The sequence below is a fragment of the Protopterus annectens genome, chromosome 5.part1 (genome assembly GCF_019279795.1).
Source record: "Protopterus annectens isolate FY-2018-M chromosome 5.part1, PAN1.0, whole genome shotgun sequence".
Taxonomy (NCBI): Eukaryota; Metazoa; Chordata; order Ceratodontiformes; family Protopteridae; genus Protopterus; species Protopterus annectens.
Window position 1 is genome coordinate 87,109,755 of NC_056736.1, and position 25,698 is coordinate 87,135,452.

Consider the following 25,698-nt stretch of genomic DNA (forward strand, 5'->3'; position numbering starts at 1 on the left):
TTCATATTTTTCATCATGTTTGGGTCTAAATATTTTCAAGGATGATTATGAAAATGTATAAAAGGATTAGAGATGGATACAAGGCTTCTCAAAATTTTAATGTTACTGTGGTGCGAGTACTACAAAAGTTTACAATATTATACTCTGGAATGGGCAAGGTTGTTTCTGTTGATGTTATTAGCAAAAAAGCTGTCACAAAGACATGAATGTCAATGACTCCAACACTGACATATGTAAATGATGTAATGGGTTAATTTGTTCACAGGAAGACCCATAGTGAAAAGAACCAAAAAAAAAAAAAAAAAAAAAACATGGGATAAGTATATTTCTAGGAAGCTGCCCTGACAAAGGTACAAGAGTACTCCTAATGGGTAGTACTGAGATGTTTAGATGCCAAGAAGCTACTGAAATGAAACATCATAACAGTTTGACATTAACATAATTGGCCTGGATTGAAGTTACATGTAGTCTGATACTTCTGTTATACGGTAAAGAACATCTGCCTTCCACTGTAAAGTGATTTATAGTACTGTCACTTTCATGATTTCAAAATGTTAACTGCAGGACCTGGAGAAAGTTTTCTGTCTTTTTTTCTGTGTTTTTATTTGAAATGTTTAAGGCTGACTTTATAGCAATGTAGATTTTATATGTGGGTGTTTTCAATACCAGAACCTGGTAAGATCAGCACTTAAATGGCAAAACGTAAGCTAAGTAACACTGTATTAAGTTTTACATTCTTTAAGGAATTTTAAAATTACATGATATACTGAAACACTTTTTATACTACAGAGTTATTGGTTTATTGTGAGTTGTTCCTTCCCTCTGCTGTAGTACAGCTTTGCTGAGCCCCAACTCATGCTGATACAGTGGACACCATGTTGCTTCACCCAAGTGTCTAGCTAATGTGGGTGAGAGTCACCACTGACCAGTGACAACAGGTCTTTCACAGGAGGTTAGTGAGCATGAGAGCCACCAGTGCTGCCTGCAGAGGCTGGCTAGCATGTTATGACTCTACCCCCTTACATACAGGCATTCAGAGTGGATTACTGCAAACAATGGGATATGGTCATGACAGCAGCCCTAGGCAGCATCACCTCCAGACTTGCCCATTTGCCTAGCTGAGCTGCGATCCCTCTGGTCTCCACTGGAGTTGCACTGAACAGTCAAACCATCTACCAGTATGTCAAATCCAACAACACCCCCACAGAAAGATCAGCAGGCAAAACAAAAACTTAACTTTACTTTCTCAACTGTGCCAGCTCCAACAGGCACCCAAGATGGGTTGTAGTCAGGGTCTTAATTTCTCTATGCATGCTGCACTGATAAGTTGGACTGGTTGTTATGATGAGGCTTTAAAATGTAAAGTTGTGGAACTGTCATTTGGATGTCATTTTGGTGCTTACAATACTACATTTCTTCCTGGCTTATGTGTTTAAATATATATTAAATGTAATACATGATCCTGTACTCCTACATGCTTAGGTACTTAAAATGTGACATTGTGTGTACTACTATGCTTCTTTTTCAAAAAAAAAAAAAAAAAAAAAAAAAAAAAGATCACAAGATCTACCTACATTACATAGCACAGACAAAAGCAGAAAGGAGTCTGTGCCTAAAGGCTGAAGCATTAACATGATTGCTGTAGGGCAAAACAAATGTTTGTGACTACAAGATATATACTTAAGTAAACAAAATTGGCCAGAAGGGCTCAAGAGTCATTACTGAGTATAACGGCACACCAGTATCTAATAAATGTTTACCGTAGGCAGGGTGCTAATGCAGTGTATTAAACTGGCCAGAAAAAGTCAGTAAACTACAGTCATGCTACCTGTTCTTTTTTTTGTTTCTTTTATGGATTTTGCCTATAAAAAACACACACACACATACATGTATCTATATATACAGACTAACAACTTTTACACAGTTGCAAGGCTCAAAGAGTGATATATGTGAGTAATACTGTTTCAATATCCAGAAGTAAAAAAAACAGTATAGTCTTTCAGTTTTACCTGAGTGTTCTCTAAATTCTACCATTGCCTTCATAGTTTTGGAGTCTGCTAAAGCCATAAGCCAAAAAAGTTTTGTCCTGCCGCACCCTTCATGAAGATCCACCTTGATAGCCTCCTCCTCCTCTTTAAATACCTGTGAATTTGGGGACAAAGGCCACAATACTTATATCACAGTTAAAGAAACTTCATTTTATATACAGTGATAACCTAAAATATCTTTTCATACCACCATTTACTCTCAAGGACAAGAAGCACTAAAACGATGTCAACATCAGCACGCAACAAGTGCATGGTACCCATATACATTGTAGCAACAAAGGAACAATTTGCAATATTAAAAACAAGTGCTGTCTCTACTCAAAGTGCGTCAGATGCTTCATGTCACATAATCAGATCCTGACAGCAGATGAGTGCTTGGTCATACAGTCTGTCCATGTTTCTACCTACTGGATAGTAGATGCAAATTTTACCAGGAAGTGAGGTGCTCATTTCATATATTCTTTCATTATATTACCATTTTTGACTCGAACATGTTTGAGAAAGACTTCTCCTGTCATTCTTCTCTCTCTCTCTCTTTTTTTTTAAAGTAGTATGTCATGTTTTTCCTAAATTGTCCACCATGTATCTTCGAACTGTGTCCACCTATCCTTATTCATACTCACACATCTCTCTCTGAAGAGGGCAATGTCCACATAGACGGTACCACTTTAAGGCCATGGACTCCAATGTAGTACTTAAATATTCCTATGATGCCTCACTTCACTTTTTCTTCTTCAAAACTCTGTATGTTAGTATCTACTAATTTCTACTAATTTGGCTTTCAGTTCAGATCATGTTCCATTTTCAGTTCCTCTTCTGAAATGTTTCTATTCTATGCCCTTACAAATGTGAGAACTCCAGCGAACCACCTGTCCCAAATAGGGCAGCCCCAGACTATTCAGAAAGTACAGTTGTGTACACTTACCATAAATATAGATGTTTGAGTGTATTCACTGTTGCAGTCATTACATTTGGGTTATCTGCTTGCAGGTAGCCCTCAGTCAGCCTGATTAACAAAGTCTTGGGTCCTGCGTCGGCTGCTGTCCCTTCTTCTATGACATCAGGTCATCAGGGGTATAAAACATGCAGCCGACACCATTACATCAGTTTTTCTTGCTCCAGATGTCAGGTGTCCCACAATGGGAAGCAATTAAATATAAAAATACAATGGTATACCCCCAACAAAAAAGCAAACACACCAAAAAGCTTTTAAACATAATAAAGGAAAGTAGAGGCATAGCCAAAAGAAGTTTGGGGGCTGCAGGGAGGGTAACTAGGACTGCAACAGTGAATACACTCGAACATCTACATTTATGGTAAGTGTACACAATTGTACTATGTTCTTCATGTTTCACTGTTGCAGTCATTTGGGTAGATTCCCAAAGCTATGGTTGGGAGGAGGAATTCAGATAGCATTAGGACCAGCTATAAGGCCCTGCAAGACTGCAGTGGCAAAGCCAGCTCTGGATTTAGCGAACATTGGCAAATGATAATGCTTGGTGAAAGTATGTACAGAACTCCAGGTAGCAGCTTCTAGGATGTCCCTGGTAGGGATGCCTCTGAGAAAGGCTGTAGTGGCAGATGTAGCCCTGGTGGAGAGAGGTCTGATCCCCTGTGGGATAGGCTTTCCATGGTGCTTATAGCAGAAATGAAGTAGAGAGGTCTGATCCCCTGTGGGATAGGCTTTCCATGGTGCTTATAGCAGAAATTAATGCAATGGCCTATCTATTTAGAAATGGTTTGCTTTGAAATAGCCTTCCCCTCTGCCCCTGCAGCAAATGCCACCAACAGGTGTTCAGATTTCCTTTGAGGTTTAGTCCTGTCCAAGTAGAATCTAAGTTGTCTGTGCACATCCAAGGAATGCAGTATCCATTCCCCTTTGTTCTGTGGATCGGGAAAGAAGGTTGGCAAATGAATGGACTGATTAAGAGCCACATTGGATACCACTCTGTGCGTGAAGGATGGATTGGTTCTGAGGGACACCCTGTCCGCATGAAAGATGATGAAAGGCTCCACTGCCAAAAGAGCCTGTAATTCAGATGCCCTTCTTGCTGAAGTGATTGCTAAAAGGAAGGCTGTTTTCCAAAAAACAAATTTTAAGTCTGCAGTAGCAGCTGGCTCGAAAGGAGGTAGAGTGAGTTTCTGCAAATCAAAGTTAAGTCCCAGGCTGGTGTTGGAGCTCTTCTGGGTGGCCTCAAATTTTTGGCCTCTCTGAGGAACTGCTTGAGCACTGGATGAGAGAAGAGAGGAGGTTCTGTGTTATAATGAGCTGAAATGGCTGAGGTGTGAATTTTGATGGAGGAAAAAGACAGGCCCTTGTAAAGCATCTCAGTTAAGTATTATAAAACCTGAGGTAAATTGGGCGCTGCTGTGCTCATCCCTTGAGACTGGTTCCAGGCACAGAATCTTTTCCACTTTTCAGCATAAGATTTTCTAGTACTAGGCCTCCTTGCCTCTAAAATGATATCCATCAAAGGCTTACTGAGCAATGGTAAAGGAGAAATTAGGTAATTAGCCAGGCTGCTAGGTTCAGTGTTAGAAGCTGAGGGTGCAGAATCTGGTTCTCCTGCTGAGACAAAAGGGAAGGAGTCTGAGGCAGGTGCCATGGAGATAACCGTGACACACTGCGCAGGAGTGGGTACCAGTGTTGGCATGGCCAGTCTGGTGCAATCAAAATCATCCTTGGTTTGTCCTTTTCGATTTTTAGTAGTACTTTGGAGAGCAGAGGCAGAGGGGGGGGAAGGCACAGACTGATAGATTTTTCCAGCTGAAAGACAGAGCATCCACTTTTCAGGCTTGTTTGTGGGAAGTCCTTGTACAAAGGTTGTACAATTAGTAGTTCTGGGGAGAGGCAAACAGGTCTATATCTGGGCTCCCCCATTTGCTTATCAACATGTTGAAAATCCTTTGTTTCCAGTTTCCACTCGTGTGGGTCCATGAGGTTTCTGCTTAGTCCGTCTGCCAGTGTATTTAATTTTCCTGGCAGGAATTGAGCTTGTAGGTGCACTTGGTAGCTCAAGGTTGTGTTCCACAATGCCATGGCTAGTCTACAGAGGGGGTAAGAATGTGTACCCCCCTGCTAGTTTATGTACCACATAACAGTGGTGTTGTCCATCTTTACCATTAGTTGTCCTGGAAGAATGTGGTCCTTGAAGGCTGTCAGAGCATTCTGTGCAGCTAACATTTCCTTTTTGATTGATATGCAGGTGCATTTGACTTGGGTTCCATTTAACCTGAATGCACTTCCTTGCCAGGTGAACCCCCCATGCATAGTCTGATGCGTCTGTTGTTAGGGTGGCAGGGGGTGGTGTGAAAGGTACTCCTTTGTTTTGGTGGCAGGCCTCTGCCCACCAAAGGAACTCTAGATGTAGGCAAGGTATGATAGGAATCATTACTTCTAGATCCTGAGAATGTTGACACCATAGGCTTTTTAGTTACCACTGTAGTTTCCTCATATGCAGTCTTGCATACGGACGTAGAAGACTGCAGAAGGCCATGAACCCCAAGGCTTGCAGCATTTGTCTTGCAGATAGCAGGGTTTTTGTGGCCACTTGTTTGATGCAGCTTGTTAAATGAATTTGTTTCTCTGGCGTGAGGAAAGCCATCTGGGAAGTTGTATTCAAGCTTGCTCCCAGGAATATAATTTGTTGACAGGGTACCAGGTGTGATTTCTTTTTGTTTATGGTGTACCCCAGACAAGTTAGAACCCTTTGTACAAAGGCCAGATGATTCAAAAGTATGTCCTGGCTTTCTGCCTGAATTAGACAATCGTCCAGGTATGGGTATATTTGAATATTTCTTTGCCTGAAAAATGCAATAACTGGAGCTAGGCACTTTGTGAATACCCTGGGCACAATAGATAAGCCAAAGGGCAGTGCAGAGAACTGATAATGCGTGTAGCCTGCTTTGAATCATAGGTATCTTCTGCAAGATTCCCTGATTGGGATGTGCAGGTATGCTTCTTTTAAATCTAGCATTGCCAACGAGGCATCTTTGCCTAGCATAGGAAGCAAATGGTGAAGAGTCAGCATTTTGAATTTTGGAATCTCCAAAAAGGTGTTTAGAGTAGACAGATCCAGGATAGGACGCCATGAATTGTCTTTTCTGGGTACCAGGAAAAGTCTCGAGTAGAAACTTTGTCCCTTTTCCTCTTCTGGTACCAGCTGAATAGCCCCCATGCTTGAGAGAGAAAGTATTTGGTTTTGGGCCTCTGCCCCCTGATTTGGGGGAAGATCTGGCCACCCGCTTGGTGTTGGCAACGTGTGGAAGTGAAATCTGTATCCCTGGGACACTACCTTTAAAACCCATTTGTCCTGGGTAACGAGTTCCCAGTTCTTTGCATAAAGAGCAATCTTTCCCCCCAAAGGGGCAGTCAGTTGATAAGTGCTTGGAAATTTTAAAAGGAAGTCACTCAAACAATTTACCATGGGGGGAGTCTTATTACTCCCAGATTTAGAAGTGGAGGCCCCCCACTGCTTAGTCCTGTGCGTAGCCTGGGACTGCAGCCTGGGAGCTCTGCTGGAGCTAAGTTTGGACGGAGGTCTGGAAGAGGCAGGAAAGGACCAATTCTTGGAAGGCCAATGCCTACTAAATCTTGGAGGTTGTACTCGTAAAAAATATTTAACAGTTTGCATAGATTTAGCCTTTTCTTCCATCTTTTTAAGAACTTCTTCTGCCTTGTTGCCAAATAGGTGGTCCTGGTTTAGGGGAGCATCCAGTAATTTTGCTTTAATATGATCTGGTAGGGATTGCTCCTTAAGGCAAGCATGCCTTCTAAGTATAGACCCAGTTACAGCAGCCCTGCAAGATGCCTCTAGAGAGTAAAAACATTGCAAAGTATGTTTTCCAACCTGTTCAGCTGAATGCAATAAATTCTGTAAATCCTTATTTTCAGCACAATCAGGAAACAACATCATTTTCTGTTTAAGTAATCCAATAATATGCTGCTGATATTTCAACATATGAAACTGGCAGTTTAAGGCCCTAATGGCCAAAGTTGCAGAAGTACATACCTTCTTACCTTATCTATCCAGCGTCCTGGAGTCTTCTATCAGAGGGGGTAGGATCTTTGGCAGTAGTAGCTTTAATGCCCTTGGGCCCCTGTGAAATGGTCTCAGGATCCGCAGTAGGATTTTTGAAAAGGAACTTGTGAGAGTCAGGGACCCTGCATTATCTATCAGGTTTCATGGGAGCAGGAGGTAAAGAGTCAGGGGCCAGATTCTGCAAATGCAACATCAACAATCTCAAGTACAGGAGGTATGGCTAAAGGCCTGTGCTGGGGCAGGAGTAAGAAATCCCTAAGCCTCTTTTTCGAATCAGAGAAATCCTGACTTTTCCAACAAAAATGCTCCCTGAGAGTATGCAAGGTTTCACCAAAAGAGAAATCCTCTGGGGGGGGCAGAGGGAATGGAGTCCTCAGCATCAGAATCCTCATAGGTAGATAAGGGTAAATCCTGGTCATCAGAGCAAACAGAAATTTAAGAACCCTGGTCAGAAGTATCATAAACAAACTCAGTCCTAGGTCTCTTAGAGGGGGAAGGCTGGCTTCCCCTGATTAGAGTAATAAGGTCTTCAGCCATTCTTATCTGTTTTTTAGGCATAGAGGCCGACCATGCAGTCTGGGCGTCAGTTTTTTAGGCATGGTTCGAGATTTAGGCCTTGAAGAAGAAGATGGTGCCAGTTTAATACGCAAGTCAGTGGGCCTGAATACACCCTCAGAAGCCGGTGCCTGCACAGTGGCTCCGGACCCATCCAAGGTAAAGACATCTGCAGGTTCCACATTTGAAGCATCTCGCGGCATACCAGACTCCGAATGGGTCTCAGTAGAGGCCTGCGAATCAGAAGTAGCAGGTATCAGGGGCTGCAAAAGCACCTCACTGAGTACCGGTGAACTGGCGACTGGCTTAGGAGAAGCATCGTCGGCAGCTTTGGACCTATGCAGTCTGTCTCTGCCTTTATCTTTGTGTTTTTTCAGAATGTCGGTAGATGGAAGGCTGACCGAAGACATATCAGGATAATTGAACCGAGCACCAAAATATTTAGAAGCATAAATATACCGATGACGGATAGTTCGTGGTTTAAATAAGGCACAAAACCGACAACAAGGTACATCGTGGTCAGGGCCTAGGCAAGGAATACAGTACGAATTCAAATCTTTATGAAGTATTTGCTTTCCACAAGTAATGCAATTATTTACTTTTACTGACATCGGTTAAGAGCAAGAAAAAGTTTCCCCAACGGAGTACTTGGCTTTTAGTTGAAGACTTCGGTTCTGAAACTCGAAAACGAAAATTTCAGGAGTCGGCCGACCGGCACTTGCAAACTGCTTCTGCTTCGGACACCGCATGGCAAGAAAGACTGATGTAATGGCGTCGGCTGCATGTTTTATACCCCCGACGACCTAACGTCATGGAAGAAGGGACAGCAACCGACACAGGACCCAAGACTTTGCTAACTGTCAGGTTGACTGGGGCTACCTTTAAAGCAGATAACCCAAATGTAATGACTGCAACAGTGAAACACAAAGAACAACTTTAACAGCTGGGCTGCTGGATTCACCCCTTTCCGACAGGTAAGAGAGAAGGCATAGGAAACCAGGCTGTGTGATCCTTCAAGAAGTCCTTCCTCACTCTGTGAGGAGGCTTCTTTTCCTTTTGTGGTTGGTCAGGCCTAGAAGGGAAGTAATAGTCTGAGCTGAAGGGGTATCATAACTGTCCTCTACAACAGTCATAGCTTATTTCCTCTTCAAGCTGTCATCTATCAAGTCTTGGGAGGGAAGGCCAGTTGAAACTTCCCTCTTGAAAGGGGCATCCAAGATGGAATTTCTGACCTCATGTTTCAGGGAGATAGTCTCAGTAAATGGCATGCAGTCACCAGGTTAACCGTGTAACCCTACTTACAATGTTTGCACAGTCAAAAACTGCAGTAGAAATCCACTCCTGAAGCCATAGACAGAGCCCTACTTGACTCCCAGACTTGGAATGCTTCCATAGCACCTAGTCTTTTACACAGAGGTAGAAGATGGATAGATAACACAAACAGCCGAGGGCTATAAACCCAAGTGTGCAAAAAGAGTAAGCTTTCTTAACCACCTTGTTCAAGGCTTAAGATTTGGCTGGTGTCATGAAATACTATATTCAGTGGGCCTGTGCAGGGCAGAAGACATCACATTGTAGCTGGCCTGAGGATGTCAAATCAAGAATTTGCTCCATAGAGCTGAGAACTTGTAAAGAAAGAATGTCTTTTGGCAAATGACATAAGTTCAGTCTTGATGCTTCAAAGTCTGTAAGATTGGCATCCCTGATGATCAGTTCCATGGTGAAGGGTTGAGGAAGAACTGAGGATCATACTCTATCTTGTCCCACTATATAATAGGGCATTTCTGCAGGGAAGGAGTGGGAGTTACAGGTCAGTTCACAGAGGACATCAGGAGTCATATTGTTCTTCCAAAGGCAGGATCATCCAGTGAGAGGAAGCAGGGTAAGGAAGGGTCAGTGTCCATATCTACTTTGAAGACAATGACTTCCAGGCCTTCAGATTCCTTGAAAAGTCCTAAGAGGGAGTCCTCTGCACATTCAAATCTCCATGGGCATAACTGAAGACTGCATGACAAGAATATGGCACTCGGAGTATGCCTGCCAAAAGTGCTGGGTTCAGGCCAAGTTTCTTAAGGGCGGATTCCTATACTAGTGACAATTTAGTTCTCCCAAGTGATGCCAAGACAAGTTTCTTAAAGGTGGGTACCTGCACCAGTGGATTCAAGTTCCAACCACACCTCAAACATCTGCTTTTATGTTTCACTCTCAGCCACCAAGCCACCCCAGCCTGACTCCACTGACTCAGTCATTCCTCCTCTGAGGCAAAAGCTAGCCTATTAATTTCCCAGACAGGGTGATGATCCTAAGTCCCATTCATTTCCTGACTGGAATGAGAATGTTTCTGCCTTGGCACTCCATTTAGATGCAAGAGTAGGTGCCAACCAGTCTTCATTTGCATGGCAATATCCTGCCCTTCTTGCTTAACCATTTCCCTGTGGCAGCTGGTCTAGGGTAGTTTCATCAGTGCACCTTCACATGACCCCAAGAGTCCACCCTGGATTATATGCCACATGTGTCACCTGCCCAATAGCTGCTACCTGTAGTTGATGTCAATGGGGCAACAGACACACTGCTGCCCTCCCCCAAGGATGGTAAAGCTGCCAGTGGCTGCTCACTCTCCACTACCTTGGCCTTACCAGTGCCTCAACCTTTAGTCAAACCCAAGTCATCTGGGTCACAGTCATGGTTTTATCCTTCCTTCTCTGCCACAGGACTAAAGTTCAGATTTCAAACATCTGTTTGAAGTTCAGACTTTCAAACTTGAGCCCTGGTGTGGGGAGAACCAGTAGACAACACCCTGATCGGGACCACTGGACTGAGCTGGGCCCAGGAGAAAACGTAAAAAAAAAGCCATTGATCTCAACCAGCAGTGGGGTCACTCTAGTGAAAGCTGCTAAGATCGGGCCAGATGGCATCAATCTTCAGCTTATCAACTAAGGCATGAGCAGAACCTATACCCAGGAATGCGATCCTGGGTTGGGAGTTTGAGGTGATCCTCCTAGAGGCTGCTATATCCTCTACAGAAGCAGAGGATGACTGCAAACTTATAGGTTCATAGATGAATACTAGGCTAACTGCCCTAAAGGGCTATTTTAAGCCTGGCTAATAAATCTAGATCAGAATCAAAACCTGTACCTTGTGTCTATGAAGTGAAGGCCTTAACCATTATGCCAAACTCTTGAGTCTCTGTTAGATAAGGAAAAATTGCACACTTGAAAGAATGGAAGGAAAATGTTAGAAACAAATATGCCCAAGTAAGGCTTGGCCACAGCCTACCATCTAATGTTCAGTCCTTCTGATGGTGACCTGGGCTATGTAATGAACCTCCTTTAGATTCCCACTTGAAAAACTGTAAACGTGCCACCCATACTCTTGGCAGTGAAGTATGCCAGGAGTCTTCCCTTTGACATCCATGGGTGGCTGGGAAGATCCACTTGCAATTACAGTAGTGGTTCACATTAAGTCCTTCTCTAACAGGATAAAGACAATGCCATTACATGTTCTAATTTATTACACAACAACAACATGGAATCTTGTGGGATGCACATTTATGAAATGAACACACAAACTTTTCACAGATGTGCATCAGGATCAAAACCTGAAATGCCTTGTGGCACATATAGAAAAGACAATCCTAGGGGTTAGTGTGATCTCTTGTAATTGTGGAAAGAGCTCATTCCATGGGCTGACATTGAACATTCATGCACTTAAGTCCAAAAACAGCAAATGCTGATATATGGAGAGATGAAACCAGTCTCTGACACCCACCAAGGACAGTTTCTGATGCTATGTCAGCTGTTCCATCTTCTGGAACCCAGTGGTTCTCCAGAAACATGGGACTTACACTCTCAGATCTGATAATAACACGGTGGTCAACAGGAAACCCATCTTATAGGAAAATAACTTTACAAATGACAAAACCTGAAGGTTCAGGCAGAAGTGACCAAGCCTGTCAGTTGTTGAAGCTCTAGTCCCAAGAAATGGATGGGTTTTTGAAAGGCAGGGGGACATGAAGAAACTCTCTGAAGAAATGTGTGACTCATTGGTGCTGGGCCAAAGCCCTAGTTCTAGAAGGTCATAGATATATACTAGGCTGATGACCAGCAAGACCTTTATAAGCCTAACTATGCAATCCAACCCAATTGTGTCCCTATGTACCATGGGTGTTTAGATGTTGTGAGAGGGAGGGGGGTATATCAGTTTGGCTATTACTGCCTGCCTCTACCTATCACAGACATGATGGTCAGACCCAGAGTGATCTTCTGATTCCCCATCCATTGGTCAATGTTATGTTTAAATAGGGTTAGGGATGGACTGTGCTTCAATATATGGGGAGCCTGTTCCAGAATATGGGGATCCTCTGAAAAATCACTCTCTCCCCAACATGACTTATTTACATCACAAGGAAATTTTAACTCCTTTATCTAGTGGTTCTGATATTGCTCATTTTGTAGATGTCTTGAGTTGAGGATATGCACAAGAACGAGAGGGGTTTATAAAAGGCAGATGTAGATTTATTTATTTTTACATTTGTTAACAGTACAACTGTGCTGGTTCAAAGATGCTCATCAGCCACAACCTTTGTCAAAAGGTAACCAAAAAGTATTTTTCAAAACAGATAAAATAAGGAAATGTTTTACAGAAAGATAAGAAATTTAAACATTACAAGCATAATACTGCAAAAATACCTTTGTACAAAACTGTAATATTTACCTAATTATATGATATAAACATTAGTAAGGAGAAAGTTAGTGACAAAAGATGCCATTAGGGACCCAGTGTGTAGATCAATGTGTGTGTGTATATATACCTTTAAGAAGCTATCCAAGGACTTGCACTGGAGTATAAATACTGAGCACGTGCAAGCCCAACTGCTATTTTGTAATTAGCTGTTGAGATAAAAGCATGTATGCATGTAAGCTCTGTTTGTTAACTAGTTTGTTCATATTTAATGATGCTGCTATCCATCCTGATGTGTTTGTATATATTAAAGCATCTGAACGAAACCCCAAGCCTTCTTATTATTTGTATTGGAGACGAACGAGCGACATGGTGTCAGAAGCGGCATGTCTAAAGAACATGATACCAGAAGCAGCATATCTAAAAGGGCCTGAAGTCAGAACCGGCATACTAAAGGGGCATGAAGCTTAAAAAGGCTTGGTGAAAATGATTCAAGGCACTTATCCAGATGCTGGCAGAATATACAGTAATGAACCATCCCAAAAATGTGCATACTTTGTAAAATAGGTCAGAAACAAACTTTAGGTATTAAACTTGCTCAGCACTATTTCTTTTACGCATAATATGAAACGAGGCATACAGAGGGCTCTAAATAACATTCACATAAGCAGATATGTACAATATGAATAAAAATATTGAAATTACTATGGAAAATGTTTAAAATAAAGTCTGTACTGCATAAAACAAATACAATAAGGGGAAACAACCACATTTTCACAATGCATATGTATTTTTCATAATAAGCAAAGATAATTGAGTTATCAGAAGTGTATGAAGTGTTCGCACGTTTGTGCAATATTACAGTAAAGCTATTTCGCAGAGTACAGCCATTACAAGGCATATTTCTCAAAGTACAGCCATTACAGAGCATATTTCACAAAGTAAAATATTCTGAAGAGTTTATTGTGCATTTGATGCTGTTACAAGCTCACAGAACAGTTTGTTCATACATAATTACAACGGACATATTTTCAGTGTGTTTGTGCATACTTTGTGGGCATGGCAAACAGACTTCAAAAACCCAGTGCACTTGTAAGAGTATGACATTTTTATACAGACTGCATTTTCTGATAAAGATAACTGTACAAAGGTATTTATGCTACTTAATTAAGCTGAGTCAGAAGCTATAGAAAGGGAACATTCATTTGTCTATGCACCTGCTGTCTATACTGGAGAAGGGGAAAACTGTCATATTGTTGCACAGGCTGAGTCAACGGAGTACCCAGAGGTGTAAATTTAGAGAAATGTGTAGTCCTCAGACAAATGTTACAATGGAAAGGCACTTATTTTACACAAGGGATCAAAAGCCTGGTGAAACTTTTGCAGCATATATAATTGACCTGAGAAATAAAGCTAAAACGTGCAGATTTGGTGACTTAAGGGATGAGTCTATAAAGGACAGACTCGTGTGTGGTATAAAAGATGATGCTGTGAGAAAGATTATGCTTCGTGACAGTGATTTAACTTTGAATAAGGCCATTGAGATTTTTCAGATATACGAGCTCACAGAAAAGCACACAAATATGCTTACAAATGACAGTAGCTCTAGAAGGCACAGTGATAAAGCTTATGTTGATAGAATGCAGCACGTGGTTAAAAGAAACATGGCAGCTGTAACCCCCGCAGCAAAATTCCAGAACTTTCTAGCAAATTTCAGAGTTCACACAGTCTCAGTGAAGCACAAGGGTGAGTCAGCAAACTCAAAGCATGGGCCCCACCCAAGTTTCATTGCCAACTGTCGTAATTATAGTGGTAATCATGAATCTAAAATGAAGAAATGTTCATCTTTTGGTCCACAATGCTACAAATGCAATAAAGGAATCACTTCAAAAGGTTTTGTAAATCAAAAGGCCAACATTCTTTTATTAAAAGGGAACATTTTAAGAAGCGACTTGATCAGATAGATTATGGCAAGCCTATTCTTTATGTTAGTGCTTCATGTAACAGTCAATGCAGTAGATGTAAGGGCAAAGAATGAAATATTTTGTACTGTTCAGATAAATGGCAAACCCACAGAGCTCAAAGTTGACAGGTTCTAAGTGCAATGTTACGTCTGCAGAAATGTTTGCTAGTGTGTGTAAAGGTGAAAGGCTTGATTTGGCAAGGCGTGCGAAACTTGTTGCTTATGGAGGTGAAGAAATTCAAACTGAAGGCTCAGTAGTGCTTTTTTGTTACTTTCAGCAGAGTGAAGAAGCTAAAACTTATTTTATGGGGTCAAGAGGCACATTCAGTCATTATTAGGGCTCAGAGACGGTTTGAAAATGAGACTGCTTTCATTTAATAAGGAAGTCCACCATGTTACTTTAGTATACCACTACTCAATTTTGCCCAGCACATTTTTTCTACCTATGCTGATCTTTACGAAGACAAACTAGGAAAACTTCCAGTTGTGCACTCCATGAAGTTAGACCCAGAGGTCAGTCCAGTTATCAGGCCAGCACATAAAGTTCCAATAGCCATGCAGGACAGAGTCAAAGCTTAGTTAGATAAAATGGTATGACAAGGTGTAATTTGTCCAGTTGAAACTCCAACTGAATGGGTACCTTCCATGGTGGTAGCTTATAAGAAAAGTTAAGATGACATTAGAATATGTATTGATCCGCGAGATTTGAACAACACACTAAAAAGACCTCATCATCCAAAGCATACAGTCGAAGAAGTCGTAGCTTTGATGCCTAATGCCACTATTTTTTTCTGACTTAGATGCAAAGAGTTTGGCAAATTTAGCTTGACAAAAAATCCTTGTTACTCACTACATTCAGTACTCTGTTTGGCAGGTGCAGATTTTTGAGAATGCCATTTGGGATAAATTCTGCAAGTGAAGTCTTTCAGCGTGCAATGAAGCAAATTATTTCTGAGCATCCTTCTGCTATTATAGTAGACAACATACTGGTAGGAGGTTGTGATGAAGCAGAACATGACAGAAACCTCAGAAAAGTTCTAGAAAAAGGCAGGTCAAGTGAATCTTAAGCTCACTTCACAGAAATGCAAATTTAGGTTACAAAAAGTTCCATATGTTGGTCATTTATTTATGAGTACAGGCCTATGACCAGATCCTTCAAAAACAAATAGCCATTCCCGAGATGCCAGCTGCAGACAACGTTCAAGCCTTGCAACATCTTCTTGCCATGGTCAAGTAACTAGGCAAGTTCATTCCAGACTTAAGCCAACTTTTAGCACACAGCAGACATATAAAGTTGTATCCTGGTCTTGGTTAGAGCAACACCAAAGAGCATTTGATGTCCTGAAACAGAGAACTGCTAGTCTGCCAACGCTTAGATACTATGATGTTCACAAACCAGTTACAATTTCCTGTGATGCTTTGAAATTTGGACTCAGGGCAGTCATCCTACGAGAGGATCAACCTGTTGCCTATGCATCGAGAACTCGTACACAAACTGAAAAGAGAACTCTTACACAAACTGAACAGCAGTATGCCCAGATTGAGAAAGAGCTTTTGGCAATTGTGTTTGCAAGTTTGAAGTTCCATGATTATGCTTATGGTAGACCTATCCAGATCAAAACAGACCACCAGCCATTAATCACAATCCTGAGAAAGCCAATGCATTCAGCTCCAGCCAGACTGCAACTTATGATGCTGAGACTGCAAAAGTACAACTTCAATCTTGTCTACAAGAAAGGCACACTTCTTTATCTTGCTGATACATTATCCAGATCACCCAGAAATACCACCGAACAGAATGACAATCACGATTCTCAATCGACTAATGATTTTGAAGTCATAGAAGTGAGAAATGTTTCTTCTACACATCTTGATGAGCTGAGAGAATACACAGCCACAGACCCAGTTTTACAAAGGGTCATCCACTTTATCAATCAGGGATGGCCATCAAAGCAATCTAGTTTACCTCAAAAAGTGCAACCTTATTTTCCATACGGAGATCAGATTTTGTCTGACAAAGGTATTACAAAAGGTCCAAAAGTAATTGTTCCAAAGTCCTTGCAACCTGAGTACATTACTATCCTGCATTGTGGTCACCCAAGAACCGAATCTACCAAAAGAAGGGTGAGAAAATAAGTTATGTACTCACCATAACACGTTCCATGTTTGTTGTCTATCTCGCCTTCATTCTTTGCTGGTTGGGTTCAGAACCGAGAATTGGTTCCAAATCGGAGCTCGAGAGCTTCCACTGGCTTGAGGCTATACCCTATCCCATCATGCCTAGGGAAGATTACCCAGATCTTATTTGCAATTACTAAACAGAGTAACAGTTATATACAAAAGTACAAAAGTACATACAAAAACATGTGCCACCTCGGACTAAAGAAGGGAATCAGAGAACATGAGTTTGAAACCAAATAAAGACGTCTTGATCCTCCAGGAGCGAAGGTTGGGGGAAGGAGGGTGGGACGCATGAATGAAGGCGAGATGGACAACAAACATGGAACATTATGGTGAGTACATAACTTCTTAATGTAATGTTGTCCCATCTTGCCTTCATTCTTTGCTGGTTGGGACAGCGTCCCTAGCACCTTCTTTCTTGGGTGGCTCAAGGGAACAAACTCTTAAGAACAGTGGATCCAAAGGAAGTCCTGTTCCAGGAGGCCATATCTACTTTGTAATGAGCGATAACTGTATGAGGTTACACCCATGTTGCTGCAGCACAAATTGAAACCATGGGTAGCCTAGCCTGAAAAGCAGGCGAGGTTGCAATGGCTCTTTTTGAATGACCTTTTATTTTTCCAGGCAGTTGTCTATTTTGAGAAGTATATGAATAGGTAATAGCATCAGTAAGCCATTTTGACAGAGTGACTTTTGATACTGGGATGCCCTTCTTTTTACTTGAAAAGGATACGAACAGTTGATCAGATTTCCTGAATTCTTTTGTTCTGTGTAGGTAGAAATGTAATTGCCTGTGTATATCCAATTGGTGTAATTTATATTCTGCCTTGTTGCCATAGTTTGGGAAGAAAACAGGCTGGTCAATAGATTGATTCAGGTTAGTCTTGGGACAAACTTTAGGGAGGAATAACGGATTAGTTCTGAGGGAAACTCTGTCTTTATGGAAACCCAAGTAGGGGGGACGTATAGACTATGCTTGGAGTTCTGATACCTGCCTAGCTGACATGATGGCCACCAAAAAGACTGTTTTCCATGTTAGGAAATTCAGATGACAAGATGAAGCAAGTTCATATGGTGGAAGGATTAGAGTGGACAATAACAAATTGAGATCCCAAGGAGCTGGTGGTTCTTTTACTGGGGGCCTTAGCAAAAAGGTATCTCTCAAAAAGGCCTTGCACAGTCTATGGGACATAATTTTGAATCCCATTTCTCCAATATGGTAGTTTGATATAGCAGCCAACTGAACTCGTATAGTAGCTGCTGCTGCACCTTCACCACTGAAAAGTTTTGCTAACAAGTCTAAAACAGATATTACAGGGGCTGTGAAAGGATCAATGTGATTGCTGAGAGCCCAACAGGAAAACCTTTTCCATTTGCTAGCATAAAGCTTTCTAGGTGTCTTCTTATGGGATGAGAACAGAATATGTTTCACAGAGGGAGATATATTTGGAAGTCAGGCTAGGAGTGGAAGTGGAGCAGCCAAGCTGTCAGTGTGAGGCTTTGGACCGAGGGATGGAGAGTCTCTGATGGATGAGTCAGGTCATCTGGAACTGGGTCCAGAATCCACGGTTCCTCTTGTAGATGGAGCCATAGGAAGAGGAACCAAATTTGACGAGGCCAGTATGGGGTGAGAAGTTTTAACCTGCTTCTCAAAGTGTTGGCTTTCTGAAAGACTTCAGGGCTCAAAGGAAATGGAGGGAAAGCATAAAGAAGACCTAGGGGCCAATGCTGTACAAGTGCATCCCTTGGTGACTCCCCAGGAGGGGGTCATGACAATGTAGCTGCTGCATTTGGCGTTCATGGATGTGGCAAAAAGGTCACAGCAAGGCTGGCCCCACTTGCAAACAATCTGTTCCACAATTTCCTGTTTCATGGACAACTCATGAGGCTTAGAATAGCTCTGCTGAGTTTGTCTGCTATCACGTTGGATTTCCCCAGGATATGCATTGCTATTAGAAAGCATTGGGAAGAGACTGCCCACTGCCATACTCTCTGAGCCTCTTGACATAGAGGGCAAGATCTGGTTCCTCCTTGTTTGTTTATATACCACATGACTGACATACTGTCTGTCTGGATTGCATTTGTTCCTAGTGGAAGGGAGTTGTGGAATCTCTGCAACACCAAAAGCACTGCTCTCATCTCTAGGACACTGATATGCAAGTGGTTCTCATATTCCTGCCAAACTCCTTGGACGGTCTTCCCCAGATAATGCCCCCCCATCTGGGAAGCATCCGTGGTCACTGTAGCTATTGGTTGTGGGGGAATGAATGGTCTCCCCAAAAATACCTGAGTAGACTGAAGCCACCAGCATGGGTCCCTCTTGCAGGATTCCGTTATGACAGTCTTGTGGGACATGGGTAACACTGCATTGACCATTGGGTGAAAAGTAACCACTGGAGAACTCTCATGTGTAAGCGTGCAAGAGGTACCAAGGTTATTGCTGCTGCCATAGTACCTAAGATCTTTAGAATAAGCTTTGCTTGTACTTTCCTCTTTATCAGTAGGTTTTTTTTACTTGTTGGCGTAGGGTTTGTATCATGCCGGGAGGAAATTTGGCTACCATTTCACTTGTGTTTAAGTCTGCTCCTATGAATACAATAGGCTGTGATGGTAACAAGGCAGACTTTTCGAAGTTTATCATAATGCCTAGTTGAGAGCAAAGGCGGATGGTGGTGTCTCTTGCTTTGGTAAGTAGATGGTTGGTGGTGGCTGTTAGGAGCCAGTCATCCAAGTACAGAAACACCCGGAATCCTAGACACTTCAAGTGAGCTGTGACTACTGCCATGCATTTGGTGAACACTCTGGGGGCTGTAGTGAGGCCAAAGGGCAGAGCTCGGAATTGGTAATGACTGGCTCATAGCCGAAAGCATAAGTGACTCCTGGATTGTCTGTCCATCTTTATATGGTAGTGCGCATCCTGAAGTTCTATCGAGCACATCCAATTGTCTTCCTCCAGAAAGGGGAGTATTGACTGCACTGTCACCATCCAGAACTTTGATTTTTTTACGGACCTGTTTAATCTGCTGAGATCCAAAATGGGCCTCCAGTCCTCTGTCTTTTTTGGAACTAAAAAGAACCTTGAGTAAGTTCCGGATCCAATTTGGTCTGCGGGGACATTTTGGATTACTCTTTTTTTCTAGCAACCTTTGAACTTCTAGGGTTGCCTGGTCCCTCTGACTGGGTGAAACATCGAGGACTGACCTTTTTTCTAAAGGGGAAGAGGAAAAGGGTATAGAGTAGCTTCTGGATATGATCGCTTGTATCAATTTGCCCTTTGTTATACTTAGCCAGGCGTTTGGGTACAGTGACAAATGACCTCTGACTGCCTCCAGAGGTGGAGAGATGGGACTCCTTTCAGGAGCGCTGGAAGGACCTACCAAGGAATGTATCCTTGTCACCCTGATTTTGCAGACCCCCTCTGCCGCGAGGTCGGCGTCTTCCATTGTTGTTTCTCCCTCTGCCCCTGGGGGAAGAATCACCACTTGCATCTGGAAAAGTTCTCTGGGACATATGGAACCACATTTTTCCCCCTTCTGGCCTTTGGGGTAAGGCCTGGTAGGGAGGGAAAACAGACTCCCACGGCAGTGTTTGTCTTTCCCTCTTGCGAGCACCTGGTTAGTCTCTCTTTTACTTTTAGACCAAACACGGATGAGCCATCGAATGGGGCGTTGATAAAGGGAGACTTGAAGGGCTCTGCAAACTCACATAAGCGCATCCAGGAATGCCTCCTTAGGGAGATTCCTGTACCCGTTGCCCTACTCGCTCCATCAGTAGCATAAGAGATAAGACGCATGGAGGAGTTGACCACAGAATCTAAAGTAGAAAGCTGAGAGGTCACTTTGTCTGAAACCCCCGCAGCTGTAGAACCTTGGAGGATATCACCTAACTCCTTCAGGAGATCCCTCTGAAAATAAGTAAAATGGGTCAAATAGTTCAGTGACCTAAGGGTAAAGGCTGCTTACGAAAACATATGCTTTCTGTACCTGTCCATCGTATGAGATTCTTTATTCGGCAGATGGACAGATGAGGAAGTCTCAGACAACTCCTTTTTGCTGGCCGCCGTCACCATCATAGCATCTACCGAGATACCCTTTGTGAGGAATTCCTTATCAGAAGGTGCTGTAATAAATTTATTCGGCCTCCTCAGAACAGGTTCCACAGGTTCTGGAGAGCCCCATGCCTTCCGACTGACTACGTTTAGGAGTTGATCAAAAGGCGGAGTCACACAAGAGTTGGAGGGGCACGACGCAAAAGCCTCTAGGTGCATGGATTCATCTTCAGAAGGATTAATGGACTTCCAGCCACCTTTCTGTCTAACACTACTTAAAACTCCTGATGTCCACCACGGCAGTAAAACTTAATAGTAAAATCAAAACTTTAATAAAAAGAATATAACATAAAATAAGCAGTCCTCAGTCTTCTGATAAGCGCTTTCGGCAAATAAGCCTTTCTCAGATCATATAAAAAGGACTGTTCAGCTTTTGTATTTATAAGGCATCACAGCCATTCCTCATTTAGTTCTCTGACACGCCCTTGTTGCAAACCAAAAGGAGGCCAGCTAGCAGAGAGGTATAATTTCGTTCATTGTAATTAAAGGGGCAGTGCTTCTCTTTACTATAGGATTGTATACGTGAAAACTAATAGCTATGGATGTGAATACATTATATGAATGAAGCAACATTCAAGTAAACTTGGTAATCCAACTTATAGTGGGAAATGAACGTGTGCGAAGATGCCCACGTAGCTGCAGAACAAATATCATCCAAAGAAACCCTAGACCAACAGGCTGCTGAAGTAGCCATAGACCTAGTAGAGTGCGCCTTAATTTGACCTTGTGGAGATAAACTTTTGGTTGTATATGCCCAAATTATGCACTGAGAGATCCAATGAACACATTCACCTTTGACACAGGTTTCCCTAAGAAAGGTTTAGAAAAGGAAACAAAAAGTTGATCTGACTTGCAGAAGGACTTTGTTCTATGCAGATAAAAGTGCAACTGCTTATGAACGTCAAAAGCAAGTGCAATTTATACTCTCTCTTATTCTGAAAGTTGGGGAAGAAAACAGGGAGATTGATAATCTGATTAATGTTGGATTTTGAAGCAACTTTTGGGAGAAAGGAAGGATTTGTGTAAGGATACACTATTTTTATGGAACACCTTTCAAAAAGGCTTTACAAAGCTTGGAGAAAGCTAGGGAAGCTGACTTGTCTCCTATGTGAAAATTGGAGATAGCTGCCAGCTGTACCTTAACCGTGGAAAAGCTGGCACCCTGATGAAAAATGTCTGCCAAAAATTCCAGAATAGCAGGAACTGGAGCAGTGAAAGGATCCATCATGTGGGGACATCCATATTGAAAACCTTTTCCACTTACTGGAGTAAACTTTACTAGATGACAATTTATGAGACGCTACCAAAATCTTCTTAACCAAAGAAGACAGCCCAGGAGTCCTAGCTACTACTGGAACTGAAGCAGCCAAGCTGTGAGCTTCAGACTGACTAGCTCTGGGAGTGGGATCCCTGAGGGATGCAAGATCAGATCATGCACAGGACTCAAACCCCAAGGAGGACACACTACATGAGACCACAGACAGGGGAACCATACTTGTTGAGGCCAGAAGGGGGCAATGAGGATCACTAAGCTCCCCAGCCGTCGAGCTTTCTGAATGAACTTTGGGATCAGGGGAAGTGGAGGATAAGCACAGAGAAGACCAGAGGGGCAAGCATGAACTAGAGCGTCTCTAGGGAACTCACAAAATACTCACTGGACTTTACGTTGGAAAGAAAGGCAAAGAGATCGCAGCAAGGCCGACCCCACTTTAGGAAGATCTGTTCCACTACTGAAGGATTCAGAGACCACTCATAAGGCATCAGAACAGACCTGCTGAGCCTGTCTGCCAGAATGGTGGACCTCCCGGGAATTTGTGTTGCCACCAGAAAATGGCCAGTGGAGATCACCCACTCCCACAATCTCATGGCTTCGGGACAAAGGGGGGGTAAGACCTGGTTCCCCCTTGTTTGTTGATGTACCAGACTACAGACATGTTGTCTGTCTGGATAGCAATTGTCCCTAGGGGAAGATGGGCATGAAGAGCTTGCAACGCCAACAGCACTGCCCTCATCTGCAGGATGTTGATATGCATTATGGTCTCCAGGGAAGACCACATGCCTTGGACTGTCCTTCCCATGCAGTGCCACCCTCACCTGAGAAGGGAGGCATCAGTGGTCACCATGGTCATCGGAGCCAGGAGGATAAAGGGACAACCCAGAAGGAAATCCATGGACTGATGCCTCCAGAGAAACGAATTCCTGCAGGCTCAAGACACACAAACTGGATAGGACAATGGTACATCTAGTAAGGACCACTGAACCACTAAGGTCCACTAGAGAACCCTCATACGAAGATGAGCCAGGGGATGAGGGTGATCGTGGCCGCCATAGACCCCAACGCCTGAATAACTGATTCCGCAGGGGGATATTGGGTCTGAACAGTATATATCACATGATGTCTCAGGGATTGAAGTCTGTCTGGGGTCAGCAAAATCTTGCTCTGAATGGCGTCCAACCAAGCTCTAATAAAGTCTATAGTTGGTACTGGATCCAATAGGGATTTGTTGAGATTTATGGTTATGCCCAACTGATGGGTAGTTTGAAGAAGGAAATCCCTGGCTTGGTAGAGGTGATGCCTGGTGTGGGCAGAGAGGAGCCAATCGTCCAGGTAGGGGAAGACCTGGAACCCCTGCAGCCGCAGGTCAGCTGCCACTACTGCCATCACTTTGGTAAACACCCTGGGGCGGTGGTGAGACCAAAGGGTAGCACTCTGAATTGGTAATGATTGGCTCCCATGCAAAAGCGGAAGAACCTCCGGGAAAGCCTGTCCATTTTGATGCAACAGTACACATCCTAGACGTCCACTGAGCACATCCAGTCATTGTTCTGCAGAAAGGGCAGAATAGATTGGAGGGTGACCATCTGGAATTTTGTCTTGGCAACCGACAGGTTTAGGTTTGAAAGATCCAGAATGGGTCTTAAGTCCCCAGTCTTTTTTGGCACTAAAAAGAATCTGGAATAGATGCCTAATCTGGGCTGGTTTGTGGGGATGGGCTGGATGATTCATTTTTCAAGCAGCTTGGAAATTTCCTGTGCTGCTTTCTCCCTTTGTGCGGGTGGAATGTCCAGGGTTGTTTGGAGCGGGATTGGCCCATGAACGAAGGGGACTGAGTATCCTCTAGATATGATTTGCAACACCCAACAATCATCTGTAATTGACTCCCAGACTGTTGGGTGTAGCAGGAGATGTCCCCCAACTGCCTCGAGAGACGAACAGTCAGGTAGCCCTTCAGTGCTGCTGCGTGGGTCTGTCCGAGAATGAATCCCGAGAAAGTACAGTTGTGTACACTTACCATAAATGCAGACATTTGAGTGTATTCACTGTTGCAGACATCACATTTGGGTTATCCCTGCCAGGGTAGCCCTCGGCCGGCCCGAATACCAGAGACTTAGTATTTCTGCGTCGGTTGCTGTCGCTTCAGGACTGACATCAGGTTGTCAGTAGTATAAAGTAAGGCACCCAATGCCATTACATCAGTTTTTATTGCCCTAACCAGTAAGGAGCCCCCAAGTGGGAGCCAGGTTCTGGTGGAAGAACCTCACCAGCAGAAAGTAAATACCAATGTGTCCCTTGTAAGGAAAGAGAAGAAAGAAGAGGGGAATGGAGGGAGGGAAACTAGGACTGCAACAGTGAATACACTCAAACATCTACATTTATGTTAAGTGTACACAACTGTACTATGTTCTACGTGTGTCACTGTTGCAGTCATCACATTTGGGTTGATTCCTAAAGCTGAGGAAAAGGGTGGAGGCAGTCAAGGAAACTAGGGGCTGGATAGGATGCTCTGCAAGACTGCAGAGGGAAACCCTGCCCTGGATTTGGAGAAGATAGGCAGGTGGCAAACTTTGATGAAGGTGTGAAACGATGTCCAAGTGGCAGCCTCCAGGATGTCCCTGGTGGGGACTCCCCTGAGCAAAGCTGCAGAGGTGGATGCTGCTCTGGTGGAGTGAGTCCTGACCCCTTTGGAGGGGAGGGTTTTCGTGTTGTTTGCAGCAGAAATGGATGCAGTGTGCTATCCATTTGGAGATGGTTTGTTTGGAGATGGCTTTGCCCACTGCCCCTGCAGCAAAGCTAACCAGCAATTGATCAAATTTCCTGAAGGATTTAGCACTGTCTAGATAGAATCTGAGCTGTCTGTGCACATTTAGAGAGTGCAAGATCCTTTCCCCCTTGTTTTGTGGGCAAAGGAAAAAGGTGGGCAAATTAATGGATTGGTTGAGAGCCACACTGGACACCACCTTGGGCATGAAAGATGGGTTTAGTCCTGAGTGGGACTCTGTCAGCATGGAAAATGATGAAGGGCACTACAGCCATGAGTGCTTGTAGCTCTGGTACTCTTCTAGCTGAAGTGATGGCCAGAAGCAAGGCTGTTTTCCAAGAGAGAAATTTTAACTCTGCTGAAGCTGCAGGTTGAAAGGGGGGGTCGGGTGAGCTTTTCCAACACAAAGTTAAGGTCCCAAGCTGGGGTAGGAGCTCTTCTGGGTGGCCTTAAGTTGTTAGCCCCTCTTAGGAACTATTTGATGAGAGGGTGTGAGAAGAGAGGAGGCTCTGTGCTGTAATGAGCAAAGATGGCAGAAGCATGAATTTTAATAGAAGAGAAGGATATACCCCCGTGTAGTAGGTCTGCCAAGTAATCCAAGATGAGAGGTAGGGAGGGCTGCGCCATTCTGGCTCCCTTATCCTGGATCCAGGTGCAAAACCTTTTCCACTTGTCAGCATAGGATGTCCTAGTGCTGGGGCATCTGGCCTCACGTATGACATCTAGGACTTGTTTGCTTAGGCTGGCAACTTGAGGGGTGGTCAGGGAATAAGCCAGGCTGCCAGGTTGAGGGTCTGCAATTGGGGATGCATGAATTCTCCATTCCCCTGGGTCAGGAGTGTTGGGATCTGTGGTAGGTGCCATGGTGGCAGGGGTGACAGGCTGCGCAGCAGTGGGTAAAAGTACTGGCGTGGCCAGTCTGGGGCAATCAGGATTGCTCTCGTTTTTTCCTACCTTACTTGAGCAGTACCCTTGATATGAGTGGTAGTGGGGGAAATGCATAGACTGAGAGGTTTACCCACTGGAAGGCTAGAGCATCCACTTTCCAGGCCTTGGTGTGAGGTTCCCTGGTGCAGAATTT

The 25,698-nt window shown here is 43.4% G+C and overlaps 1 protein-coding gene across 1 annotated transcript in view; it reads right to left on the reverse strand.

Moving 5' to 3' along the window:
* Positions 1 to 25,698, reverse strand: part of MYCBP2 (MYC binding protein 2) — a gene marked incomplete in the record, with an annotated part of 5,088,083 nt that overhangs the window by 74,328 nt on the left and 4,988,057 nt on the right. The window contains 1 exon segment of the mRNA XM_044072904.1: positions 2,010 to 2,142. Coding sequence (XP_043928839.1) covers positions 2,010 to 2,142 — 133 coding nt within the window.